The sequence below is a fragment of the Capricornis sumatraensis genome, chromosome 21, assembly GCF_032405125.1.
Source record: "Capricornis sumatraensis isolate serow.1 chromosome 21, serow.2, whole genome shotgun sequence".
In the NCBI taxonomy this organism is placed as follows: Eukaryota; Metazoa; Chordata; class Mammalia; order Artiodactyla; family Bovidae; genus Capricornis; species Capricornis sumatraensis.
The window spans coordinates 39,776,228-39,789,560 of NC_091089.1; the positions used below are offsets into that span (position 1 = coordinate 39,776,228).

General features: G+C 34.1%; 1 protein-coding gene across 1 annotated transcript in view; it reads left to right on the top strand.

Annotated features, from left to right (window-relative positions):
• The window catches only part of SMCHD1 (structural maintenance of chromosomes flexible hinge domain containing 1), a 122,228-nt gene that overhangs the window by 41,797 nt on the left and 67,098 nt on the right, over window positions 1-13,333 (top strand). Inside the window, exons 11-19 of the mRNA XM_068993731.1 lie at window positions 1,682-1,802; window positions 1,880-2,063; window positions 4,008-4,202; window positions 5,854-5,967; window positions 6,746-6,852; window positions 7,538-7,620; window positions 7,804-7,917; window positions 11,630-11,707; window positions 11,787-11,906. Coding sequence (XP_068849832.1) covers window positions 1,682-1,802; window positions 1,880-2,063; window positions 4,008-4,202; window positions 5,854-5,967; window positions 6,746-6,852; window positions 7,538-7,620; window positions 7,804-7,917; window positions 11,630-11,707; window positions 11,787-11,906 — 1,116 coding nt within the window. The remainder of the gene's footprint in view (window positions 1-1,681; window positions 1,803-1,879; window positions 2,064-4,007; window positions 4,203-5,853; window positions 5,968-6,745; window positions 6,853-7,537; window positions 7,621-7,803; window positions 7,918-11,629; window positions 11,708-11,786; window positions 11,907-13,333) is intronic.

Below are 13,333 nucleotides of genomic sequence, written 5' to 3' on the forward strand. Positions count from 1 at the left end.
ATGTTGTCTTCCTGTTATCTTTGTAGATATTTATAAAGTAGTTTTAAACTTTATGTTGTCACATTGGTATTTTTCTTTATGCTTTCTGATAGACCTTGCTGCAGAAAGGCTTTGTACATCTCATTTTTTTAATAATTTTTTTTAGAGATTCTACAGCTTTTATCATTTTATGTTTATATCTTTAATATACCTGTAATCTTTTTTGTTTGAGGATTAACTTAATATTTTCCAGTTTCCTAGTACCAGTTATTGAATGTTATATATAAATATCACTTTGATAATAATATAAAGTTCCCATAAGTACATTGAACCTGGATTGTTTGCTATAAGGCATTGATATGTTTTGTGTTTTTATACGTGAATAACATATCCTTTATAGTGAATCTCTTGTCCTTTATAGTGTATATTGGACAGTAGGACAAGACACTATTGTTCTTTTTGAGAAAATTCATAATTCTTAATCTTTTGATTTTCTAGATAAACCTTGGAATCACTTTGTACTGTACTTTGAATTAAAATGTCCTAATGGGATTATTGGGATCACATTCAATTTTTATTGATTTTCTCATTCAGAATGGTTTCTTAGTATATCCTTAGTATTGTGTTTTGGAACCAGATTTCCTGATTTGACTCCTGTCTTTGCCACTTTCTATTGTGTAAAATTTGACAAACTACTGCTTTAGTATCTGTGAAATAGGGAATAATAATTCTTGTAATAATTCTTGCCTCATAGACATGTTGTAGGGGTTGAATAAGAAACTGCTTCTAGTCCTTAGAATAGTACCTGACTCTGTTGAGTAAGTGTTCATACATACATATTATTACTTAGTGACTCTGCCTCCCATTCAGTCTCTGGCCTGTTTTTCATTTGTCATTTGTGATTTTGGTATGCTTATAGACAAAAAGATAAAGTTCTTAAAAATGATGTCTTAAAATAGTAGCCAATTAATTGAATGATGATCAGAGGGGTTCTCTAAGAGCAAGGGAAATGTTTTGATTGGAAGGAACTTTTACTTACGAACTTCTTGTGAAGATTTTTTTTGGAGAAAAAGACTTTATTGGGGGTCAGGGGGAATGACTTAATGCCAGAATAACTGAGGTATTACTATATCAGGATCATAATGCTTGAATCTAATTTATCTGAGTATATGAAAAGGTATTACTGAACATAGAAATGTTGTAGACATTTGTGCTTTATAACATAGGATATAACTCTAACTGTATCATAATATAAACTTGAATTAGTATTATTAATTTGTCCAAGCTAAGCAAACTTGCAGTTTCTAGACATTGTAGATTTTCCAGATGATTTTTATGTGAGTATACTGGTTCCAACAGAGTTGTAAGACATGATTTAGGTACAAGATTCAAGCTACCATATTTATAAATAGGTTTTACAGATGGCAGGCTCAGTAGCTAGTATAGTAATCCTGACGCAGATTCATGAGTATGTAATTATTGCTTTTTAGTGAGAATCGCTGTTGGTAATGTGGAGCCACTTTGAAAATCTGCCTTTTTGAGGGCAAACAGAATAAAGGTACTTTTAGGTTTTACAGAACACAGTGTTAAAGATCATAAGAATTTTTGTTACCATTTCTCCGAAGAAGCTTTAACATTTCATTTATCGAAATTCATTTCTCAGTGGTAAAATTTATTTGTTCCACTTGTTCCTTTGTCCTAGAATTAAAAGATGAAGACGATGATGACGATTGTTTCATACTTGAGAAAGCAGCAAGAGGGAAAAGGCCTATTTTTGAATGTTTTTGGAATGGACGGCTAATACCATATACATCTGTTGAAGAGTAAGTTCTGATTTTTGCTGAGATTACATTGTTTTATGTCTTACCATTTTACTAATCAGTATTTTGTTTTATTCAAGCTTTGACTGGTGTACTCCTCCTAAGAAGAGAGGGCTTGCGCCTTTTGAGTGCTACAATAGGATATCTGGTGCATTATTCACTAATGACAAATTCCAGGTCAGCACGAACAAACTGACCTTTATGGATCTTGAGCTAAAACTGAAAGACAAGAACACCCTTTTTACAAGGATTTTAAATGGGCAGGTATGATTTTAAATACCAAGTTTTGAATATTTGCAGAAGTGTTCTATTTTAAGTTCAACAAAAGTCACTTGTAGTGTAGATTTGTACTGACAGTTTGCATACTTTTCATTTTATTTACTCCAAAGAATATAAATTTTAGTTCATGAGCATTTATGTGTTCACTCAAAAATTTCAAACTGATTAACTCTTACTGGGATAAAACTTATCAGATCTTCATCAATACTTTGATGTGGTGAATAGAATCTTCGGAAGCATGTCTGTTTGCGAAGAGCATATAAGAATTTTGTCTAATAGAGAGGCTTTGTATATTAGTAACCTAAATATACAATTTTAATCTAACTTTGGGGGTAAAATTTAGGTAGAACTGTGAAATACTTTGGGCTAAAAGGTAATTTGAGATTGATCACTATTAAAATCTGCTTTAATCAATAGAAAAAGAATGATAAATTTTTTTTAAAAGTTGAATGGAGCTAGTGTACTTTCCTTTTGCCTAAACACCTCATAAACTTACTTGATGCTACTCTTTCAGTAATGTAATGTTGCCAAGAGATGGATGCATTTATTCTAAACTTAAAGTTGCTGGACAGTAAACACAATATATAACACAGTATTTGTGTATCCCTATAACATGTTGACATTCATTTTGCTCTTAATAAAAAGGATTCTGAATCTGATATAATTTTATCTAATACACATGAGGGCTGAGACTGAAATACAGCATAATATTTGGTAGGCAGACAGTCTCATTCCTAGTTAATAATTTTAGTACTATTGTCAAGTTGTCAAAGTGACAACACTAATTTACTGATTCAGGAAGGAGTTGGTACCTGGGAACAGATTAGGGGGAAAGTTTCCTTGAAAAATATATGCCATTTTTTGGTGTTTACCATGTACATGTATTTCTTATTTGAATAACTTTTTAAAATCTAATTTTTTTTAATGATTAGTATACTGGTCATCTGACTGAAAGTTGCCAAAACTTAAGCTGAAATCAGTTTTAATTTTGCCCCATTTTCATTTGGAAATGGTAGGTTGTGGAGTAAGGTGTACAGAGAAAATGAATTTCTCTAACTTTACGCTTTGTCTTCTGTGAAAGCATGTAATGCGATGATCTTCCCCTACTCCTTCTGCTAAAGACAAGCATTAAACTAGTGTATAGTAGCTTACACTGGAGTGTAAATCTCTAGGGTCTCTCAGCAGAGTGAAGAATGATAAGCCATAACACATTTTGTTCTTATGTATTACAAGAAAGCAAATTTTATTTTATGATCTATTTTTGAATAAATGTATGAAGCATAATTTTTTTAAAATGTGTTTTGCCATAGCTATGTTTCTCAACCTTATTTTTACTGTCACCTTATAAAAGAGCCTTTTTGAACTTTTCTCCCCCAAATAACCCCCCAAGATATTTTAATACCATAGATGTACCATATTATGTTTAAGTATGTGTTTAAATCTGTGCTTAATTTATATAAAGCTTTTTATTTCCCTGTTGGAGTGTGCGAGTTTCACATTAAGAAGGCTTCCACTTACCCTTTTCCCCTAATCAGTTAATTCTCCTTTTCCAAGGCAGTCAGTGTTTCTCTTTTTTTTTTTTGGTGGGGAGGGGAATGTATCCTAGGGTTTAAAATAGGGAAGGAAATCTATGTTGATATTGACCATTGAAACCTTAGATCCAAGAGTGTGATCAGTCGCTTCAGTCCCGTCCAACTCTCTGCGACCCTGTGGACCAAGGATGATATCAAAGATTTTTTTTCTTTAGTAATGTGTTGATAGAAATCTAAATTTGTATGGGAGAAAGAGCCATTAAAATATTTTAGTTTTTTATTTGGTTTTCTGGGGTTGGTGGGTATTTGGAAGGAAACATGAAATGAACAAGAAGTGTCTGTGGTTGTATTTGTTTATGAGTAGCTAAGTTTTGTGGAACATTTTAAAATTTTACAGGAGCAGCGAATGAAAATTGACAGAGAGTTTGCTTTATGGCTGAAGGACTGCCATGAAAAGTACGATAAACAAATAAAATTCACCCTTTTTAAAGGAGTAATTACACGTTCTGATCTTCCTTCTAAAAAGCAGGGCCCCTGGGCCACTTATTCAGCAATAGAATGGGATGGGAAAATATACAAAACAGGACAGCTGGTAAGTTTAACTTATTTTTAGGTTTAATTTTTAGTAGAATTTGAAACTAAATTAGAGTTATTAGAATTTGTCAACAACCAAAAATAATGTATGTAGTCTTGCCTCCTTAGGAGCCAGAAAAGAAAGGAAAGACCAAACTGATTATAACTATATAATTTAACAGGACATTAAGGGAAAAAAACAATGGTTTTTGCCAAAGGCTCAGTTAACAAAATTTTTATTGTTTCCTGTACTTCAGTTTACTCAAATAGAGAATCTGGTTTGTTTTTTTAATGTGATATGAAGAAATGGTTTTTCATCAAATTTTTTAGTGTCTGCAGCTTGTAAGTTACTGTGCTGTTGACAGTGTTATGGAGATTATAGAGATCTAGGGGTGTCCTGTGTCCTTCAGGCTATTACAGCATGAAAATAGAGATGACCTAAGAATAATCATTGAAGAGAGAGAATGAGTAGTGCTCTCGTAGTTTAGAAGGAGTTTTCTGACTTCGGATGGGCCTGGAATAAGAGAATAAATCACACAGTTCTTTGTGCATGAAGTGACTTTTGTGTAGAACTTAAAAGAGGTAATGGCTCAGGTTTACAGAGGTAATTATGAAGGTAACTAACTTAACATTGTTCAGTTGTGTCTGACTCTTTGTGACCCCATGGACTGGAGCCCTGGTACCAGGCTCCTCTGTCCATGGAATTCTCCAGGCAAGGATGTTGGAATTGGTTGCCATGCCCTTCTCCAGGGGATCTTCCTGACCCAGGGATTAAGCCCAGGTCTCCTGCATTGCAGGCAAATTCTTTACCCTTTGAACTACCCGGGAAGCCCAGAGTGGGTTTATTATGAGGTAGTAATAAACCCACAAATGTGACACTATCATCATCATATAGTGAAAGCTTTGGAATCAGATGCGGTCACCGTGAAGTAGTGAGTGTGGCTTGAGCCTGCTTTTCCAATAGTTAGAAGCTAGAAAATGAAAAGGAGGAGCTGACAGAGGAGAAAGAAAGGGATAAGATGGTGAGAGAGAAGAAAACCAGGAAAATAAGGTATCCGTGAAGTTGAGTGGAAAGTTACAAGGAGGGAGTGATCAGGAAAAGCAGCAGAGCTGGGTTACTGCAGACTGTTATATGTGAAGAGAAATAGTTCAGAAGTGAAATGAGGCTGGAGGGATAGATTGGGTATAAACTCTTGCTGTCCTTGTAGTTGAGAAGTTTTGAGTTGTACTAGTGGAAATTACTCCTGGTGTTTTCAGGCCAGGTAAGGGAAAAAAAAAGTATATATATATATATATATATATAAAGACAAGTTTTGAGCTAATTTATTGGAAAGAAACAATAACTTTGTAAGTTACTGTTCACGGCCTGTAAGCAACATTTTATGGGGATTTGAGACAGCTTGCATTCATTTGAAGGTGTTATGGACCTTTTAGACACATGCATAACTATGACATTTTTATATGAAGAAGCCACTGTCTTCTCGAAGATGTTACAAATAAGTGGAGAGCTTCACAAATAAACTTCATAGAGTGCTTTTTTCATTGAATTCTTCTGATAATAGATGCTGGGTTTTTCCCCTTGTATAAAATAGTTCTGTTAAAGTAATTGTTAAACCTGTTTTTCTAAGTAAATATTAATACGAAATCCTTGTTTTAAAATTGAATGTTAGGTCAAGACAATCAAGACACTTCCTCTCTTTTATGGAAGCATTGTGAAATTTTTTCTTTATGGTGATCATGATGGAGAAGTATATGCTACAGGAGGAGAGGTTCAAATTGCAATGGTAAGATCCCCAAGTAACCCAAAATAGTCTCCAAAGTCTCTTGGTATTACTACTTTATTTTGCTTAGTTCTTAAAGATACAGTATTCTATTTTTGACTTGTATTTGGCTTTTACATTGGTTACAGGAGTGGGAGCATGATGTTTTATGTTTCATATTTGATGTTTTTAGTAGTTTGTAGAACTTAACATCTATGTGCCCAGTGTTTATGAAATGTTACAATATTATTACCAATTTCATAGTAATTTTAAAGTGCACATTTCATTCAAGGCTCATAAATATAAACATTGGAGCCAGACTTCTATCTCAAGAATGAAAAACAAAACTAGAGGGGGTTTTATCCTTATGAAGAAGTGTTAGTTGCTCAGGTGTGTCTGACTCTGTGACCCCATGGGCTTGTAACCCACCAAGCTCCTCTGTTCGTGGAATTCTTCAGGCAAGAATACTGGAGTGGGCAGCCATTTCCTTCTCCAGCGGATCTTCCCAATGCAAGGATCGAACACTGGTCTCCTGCATTGCAGGCAAATTCTTTACTGTCTGAGCCACCAGGGAGGCCCTTTATCCTTCCTGATACTATGCTCTTGTTAAGATTTGAATGGTATTTAATTAGGCCTAGGGTGTTTATCTGAAAAATGGAAATAAACACTGTGGTGTAATATAAATTACTATGATTTATCTACTTAATTAGGGTAAAAATATTTTTTGAAAGAAATCAATATTCTTGTTGTGACTAAATTTAAATAGCTTTTTGAAATGTTGGTATAAATTTTGCTTATTCAGGAACCTCAGGCACTATATGATGAAATAAAAACTGTGCCAATTGCAAAGCTGGATAGGACAGTTGCCGAGAAAGCTGTGAAAAAATACGTAGAAGATGAAATGGCAAGGTAATTTATGTTCCAAGATGCATGGTAAAAAATGACAAGAAAATTGAAGAGGAATTGTCCTTTTAGTTGTTAGTGAGCATGACATTATGCTTTTGTATTTAGGCACTTGTAGTCTTAGATGTGTGTATTGTGACGAACTTCTTGCTGTTAAAAAAGCGCTCTATCAAAACAGAATCTTGTATTTGTTTTATAGAAAAATAAGGAAGCTTACACTTACAGTGGCACTGTTAACAGCACTATGATTAAGTTTGTTAAAAAGCAATGACTTTGGCCTGTAACTAGGAGAAAATGGTGAGAGGTAAAGATAAGAGGAAAAAAACTAAAAAGTCGAAAAAACTGTGGCTTTTGTGCAGCTAACAATGCAGTTCTTTTGATTCTTACTGAACTCACTGGAATTATTCTGTTTGTAGAGTTATCCTTTCTTCCCAAAGGTAGCTTGTACTACAAATTAGTAGAAAAATCTCAAAAAATGGGGACAATTCCTATCTCTTAACACCAAGAGATTTTGTTTTACTTTGTAGCCACAGCAGTGATTAAAGCTTTGGCGTATTAATCATACGGAATTTCAGATTTAACTGTTGGAAAAAAAAATTGGAACTATTAAAGTTTCTAGTAACTTATTTTTTAAAAATAAGACCATAATTAATACATTTCATGAAACATTAATATGCTATTTTAATAATAGACTCCCTGATAGACTGTCAGTGACTTGGCCTGAAGGAGATGAATTATTGCCAAATGAGATCAGACCTGCTGGAACCCCCATTGGTATGTTTTTTGGTTTTTCTTGTGTGTGTGTGTATTTTAAATACTGAAAAAATGCTTTTCTTCTTAACATTTCATGGTGAAAAAATGATAAAAAAAATTAAAACGCTATGTGAAGACTTGACAGATAATTCAGATTCATTGGGTGTAACAAAGATGTTCTTATTTTTAATTTTGGACTGATAGGTGCATTAAGAATTGAAATATTAAATAAAAAAGGGGAAACGATGCAGAAGCTTCCAGGAACAAGTCATGGAGGGTCAAAGAAACTCCTGGTTGAGCTCAAAGTTATATTACACTGTAAGTATACACACTAATTTGTATGTTTGGATCTTTATTGTTGTTTGTAAATGTATATACATATTTTAACATCTTTGTGGAATTACTGATGGCCTAGCAATCTGATAGATAGTGCTTTGAAGTTGAGTTTCTAAAGTGTTAAGAATAATTCATTTTTTAAAAACTCAGTTGTTTTCTTAGGTTTTTTGTTTGTTTGTTTGTTTTTTAACACTTTATTCTGAATATTCCTGTGGAGGAAGCTATGGGCTAAAATAAAGATATGATGTGTATGCATATCAGTTTGTACTGAATAGGGATTTAGATTGGATAAACCTTAAGATACCTTCTAAATCAAAAATACTGTGTCTCTGAACCTATGGGTGAGAAGTACTTGTTTCAGTTGAGAAACAGGGTCCATTCTTTGTTAAAGGGAGAAGAACTACATATTATCACTCATCTTGTATTTTCCTAACTTGAATCACCTTGTAATTCTTATCTCTTGGTTTTGTCTTGACCACCTGAAAGTATTTTCAATATTTGTTTTCAATAATCTGTTCTACCACTATATACTTGCATGTCTGGTCCATGGATTTTACAGATACAGTGTGTTTTATTCAATGTGTATTTATTTCCAACATTTATAAACTATAGTCAGTGGTAGTGTATACTTTAATCATATAAATGTCTTTTTAGCCTCAGCCGCATTGAACAGTTTGACTAACTCATTTTATTGCAGTACTCTCTTTTTGGCCTCTGTGACACGTTGTTCTGTATTTCTCCAGGTTTTTTTTTTTGGTGGCTTAGAACAGTATGTTTACCATCTTACAGTTCTCTTGGTCATCTGACTGCTGAAATCAAAGTGTCAGCAGGATAGCAACCTTCTGGAGGTTGTAGGGAAGGCTTGCCTTTCCACTTCTAGAAGTCACCCACATTCCTTGACTTTGTGGTCCCTTCCTCCATCTTCAGAGCCAACATTGTAGGATCTTCCAACCTCTTCGTAACTCTGACCGTCCTGCCCGCCTCTTATTTAAAAAAAAAAAAAAAAAACCCCACAAAACTACATACAGGCATCAGTTCAGTTGCTCAGTTGTGTCCGACTCTTTGCGACCCCATGGACTGCAGCACATGAGGCATACCCCATTTAATTGAGCTTTGCTTTATTGCCATTTACAGATGCTGCATTTTTTATGGATTCAAGGTTTATGGCAACTCTGTGTTAAGCAAGTCTGTTAATGCCATTTTCCCAACAGTATTTGCTCACTTAATGTCCCTGTGTCACATTTTGGTCATTCTGGCAACTTTTCAGACTTTTTAAAAATTATGTTTGTTATGATGATCTGTGATTAGTGATCTTTGATGTTCTTGCTACAACTTGCTGAAGGCTCAGATGAACATTAGCATTTTTAGCAATAAAGTACTTTTTATTTTTGACTGTGTGGATCACAATAAACTGTGGAAAATTATGAAAGAGATGGGCATACCAGACCACCTGACCTGCCTCTTGAGAAATCTGTATGCAGGTCAGGAAGCAATAGTTAGAACTGGACATGGAACAGCAGACTGGTTCCAAATAGGAAAAGGAGTATGTCAAGGCTGTTGCCTGCTTATTTAACTTATATGCAGAATACATCATGAGAAACACTGGGCTGGAGGAAGCACAAGCTGGAATCATGATTGCTGGGAGAAACATCAGTAACCTCAGATATGCAGATGACACCACCCTTATGGCAGAAAGGGAAGAACTAAAGAGGCTTTTGATGAAAGTGAAAGAGGAGGGTGAAAAAAAGTTAGCTTAAAGCTCAACATTCAGAAAACAAAGATCATGGGATCCAGTCCAATTACTTCATGGCGAATAGATGGAGAAACAGTAGAAACAGTGGCAGACTTTACTTTTATAGGGTTCAAAATCACTGCAGATGGTGATTGCAACCATGAAATTAAAAGACACTTACTCCTTGGAAGGAAAGTTATGACCAACCTAAACAGCATATTCAAAAGCAGAGACATTACTTTGCCAACAAAGGTCCGTCTAGTCAATGCTATGGTTTTCTAGTGGTCGTGTATGGATGTGAGAGTTGGACTATAAAGAAAGCTGAGTGCCGAAGAACTGATGCTTCTGAACTGTGGTGTTGGAGAAGACTCTTGAGAGTCCCTTGAACTGCAAGGAGATCCAGCCAATCCATCCTAAAGGAAATCAGTCCTGAATATTCATTGGAAGGACTGATGCTGAAGCTGAAACTCCAGTATTTTGGCCACCTGATGTGAAGAGCTGACTCATTTGAAAAGACCCTGATGCTGGGAAAGATTGAAGGCAAGAGGAGAAGGGGATGACAGAGGATGAGATGGTTGGATGGCATCACCGACTCAATGGATATGAGTTTGAGTAAACTCCAGGAGCTGGTGATGGACAGGGAGGCCTGGCGTGCTGCAGTCCATGGGTTTGCAAAGAATCATACACGACTGAGTGACTGAACTGACTGACTGACATATTTTTTAAAAGAAATAATGCTGTTGGACACTCAGTAGACTATAGTATAGTATAAACATAGCTTATATGCACTGGGAAGCGAAAACATATATGTAGCTTCCTTTATTGTGATCCTTGTTTTGTTATGGTCTGAAGCCAAGCCTACCATATCTCTAAGGTCTGCCTGGTATATATTTCTATATAAAATAATTAAAAGGTTTATTTTTTCTGGTAAAATATATAACAAATTTACTGTCTCAGTTATTTTTAAATCTATACTTTATTATATTGTAGAGTGTGGCACATACTTGTCTGTTTCTTTGTAATGTCATTTAACTTGTTCTACTGTTCTGTTTCCTGAAGACTAGAAATTACCCCAAAGCCTTGAATAGATTTAGGATGATCATAAAGTTCTCCTTTCATCCATGTTGTAAGAGTTTCATCCATTAATGATTTTTGCTTTGTTATTTGATATGCATGATAGTGGATTTTCCCACTGATTCTTTCATTTCTTCCTTATTGTCCTATTATCTCAATTTATTATCCTTTTTGGTTTATTAATTAGTAAAAAATTTCCTGTATCAGTTATGGTCATTGATTTATTTTGAAACACAGCTTTTATAGGAAAGGCAGTAGAAAGACAATTAAAATTACTGATAATAAGACTATTAGATTAATTTTGACTTCTTTGCAGTGTTATTTGTCTTTAAAGTTTTTATATATTCTAAAGTTGAATCACTTGAAATAATTTTTTTAATGTGGTCATATCATCTACCTACCATTTGCTTTTGCTTATGAATTGTTTTAATTCCATTTTGTTAATTTTTAAAGTCATTTACATGATTCTAAAGACAAAAATAAATAGCAAAGACTATTTCAGAAAAGTGCTGTCATCCTTCTGTTTCCTTTCTCCTTTGCAGGCTTCTTAATAGACACTAGGTCTTAGAGATTATGTAAACAAATAATTCTGTTTTATTCTTAGAGAAAACTTTAAAAGAAATTATTTTTAATATAAAAAAATTATTTCTATATTCTGTTGTTTGTACCAGTTAAGCTTATTTACAGATACATTTTTAAGAATTAAAGGAATTTTAATTGTCTGAATGAGTAAAGTTTCATTATGCTGTTGACTTGCATAGGATAATTTTAGGTCTTTTGAAGTTTAAAAGCTGTTTTTTAAAATGTAAAACAGATATTTGATGCCAGTGTGACATTTCATATTCATGTTCTATATTTAGTTTCTCAAAATTTTTTTCTTTTTTTAAGCTTCAAGTGGAAATAAAGAAATCATTTCACATATTAGTCAACATGGAGGAAAATGGCCTTACTGGTTTAAAAAAATGGGTGAGTTGTTATTCTCAATATTAAAAATTATATCAGTATTGTGTTTACTTGAATTTTAATTTCTTCTTAATTTGTCCAGAAAATATTCACAAGTTGGGGAATTATACATTGAAATTGCAAGTTGTCCTGAATGAAAGTAATGCAGACACTTACGCAGGAAGGCCACTACCATCTAAAGCAATTAAATTTTCTGTTAAAGGTAAGCAAAACACCAATATGTAACTCTGTATACTAAAGGTGGCATTTTAAATCAAGAGGAAAATAGAAAATTTGATTAAAGATGTTTGACCAATTGTATAACCATTTTGGTTTTAGAAATGACTTTATAACTCTGCTTGATAATCATGCTCCTTATAAACTTTTGAAAACATCATTGTTTTCTAGCTTCCTTTGTTACTGGTAGAATTTAAAGTTATTCTGATTCCTGACTTTTGTATGTTAAAAACCCACTCCCAATCCAACTATCCCCATTCCCTCTCTTCTGCAATCCTCAGATGTTTGAATAATTTAGAGTTTGGGTCCCAATCTCTTGACATTTTAAGTTCTAGGAGTTCTTCTGAGTCACTTTGATTTTGGGCCTGTTTTCTTTCTACAGCATTTAGCGTTCAGACATTGGACCTCTTCATTGGTATACTGTGTTTTCTACTTTCCATCGCTTGGTTCTATTTTTCTACTTTATAAGAGACTTCCTTACCATGATGTTTGATGTTTTCTATTGATTTTTTTCTTTCTGCTGTAATTTTTCAGTTTCTAGAATATTTTATTCTCCTGTAAATATTTATTAGAATAAAATATTTTCTTCTAAAAAGAAAAGGTTATTTCCTTTTCAAAGCATTTTCTTCTGACTTCGTGGATTCAATATTTTTATTAATTCTCTGAGGCTATTAATAATGGGTTTTTTTTCCTTGATGTTTTTACACTTGATTCATAGCCTGTTTCCTCGATGTTGCTTTTTTTTTTTCATATCTGCACTGGATCTTTGCTATTAGATGCTCTTTTACATTACTAGTGCACATGTTTAAGAATGGGACATTTGAGAGCGTTTATTTCATTTGGGGAGATTATGATAAGCGAATTTTAGGTTTTTTTCTCTGGCTGTTCAGATTCTCCAGAGTGGAGTGTAAACACCTAGGTGCCAGAATTCGGGGAGCCAAGCTGGAAAAGATTGTTACATATTTCACATTCAGTATTAATCTTCCACTTGATTTGCCTGTTTTCAGTAAATTGGCGCTTTCAGTAGTGCTGTGTCCAGTGTTCAGTAGTAGGTCACTGCTTGGACCTACTCTTACCTTCCCCAGAAGAGAAAGCTTCTAAATGTTGCTGAAAATGAAGGAGGTAGTTGACTGGCTCTGTGTATTGAGGGGTGGGGATCTGAGGAACTGATTCTGATAGACTTGAGCTAGTCTTTCTCTTTTATTCCAGTTTCACTCCTACTTGATAGAGCCATGCTTGAGACTTTTGAATGTTATATACTGTGAATTAAATTGGCTCTCTGCTAGCTTTGTTGATGATTGACGATTTGATTTTTTGAGTCTTTCTGTTAGGTCCATAGTGTTTCCCCAGTAGCTCAGATGGTAAAGCATCCGCCTGCAATGCAGGAGATTCAGGTTCAATCCCTTGGTCGGG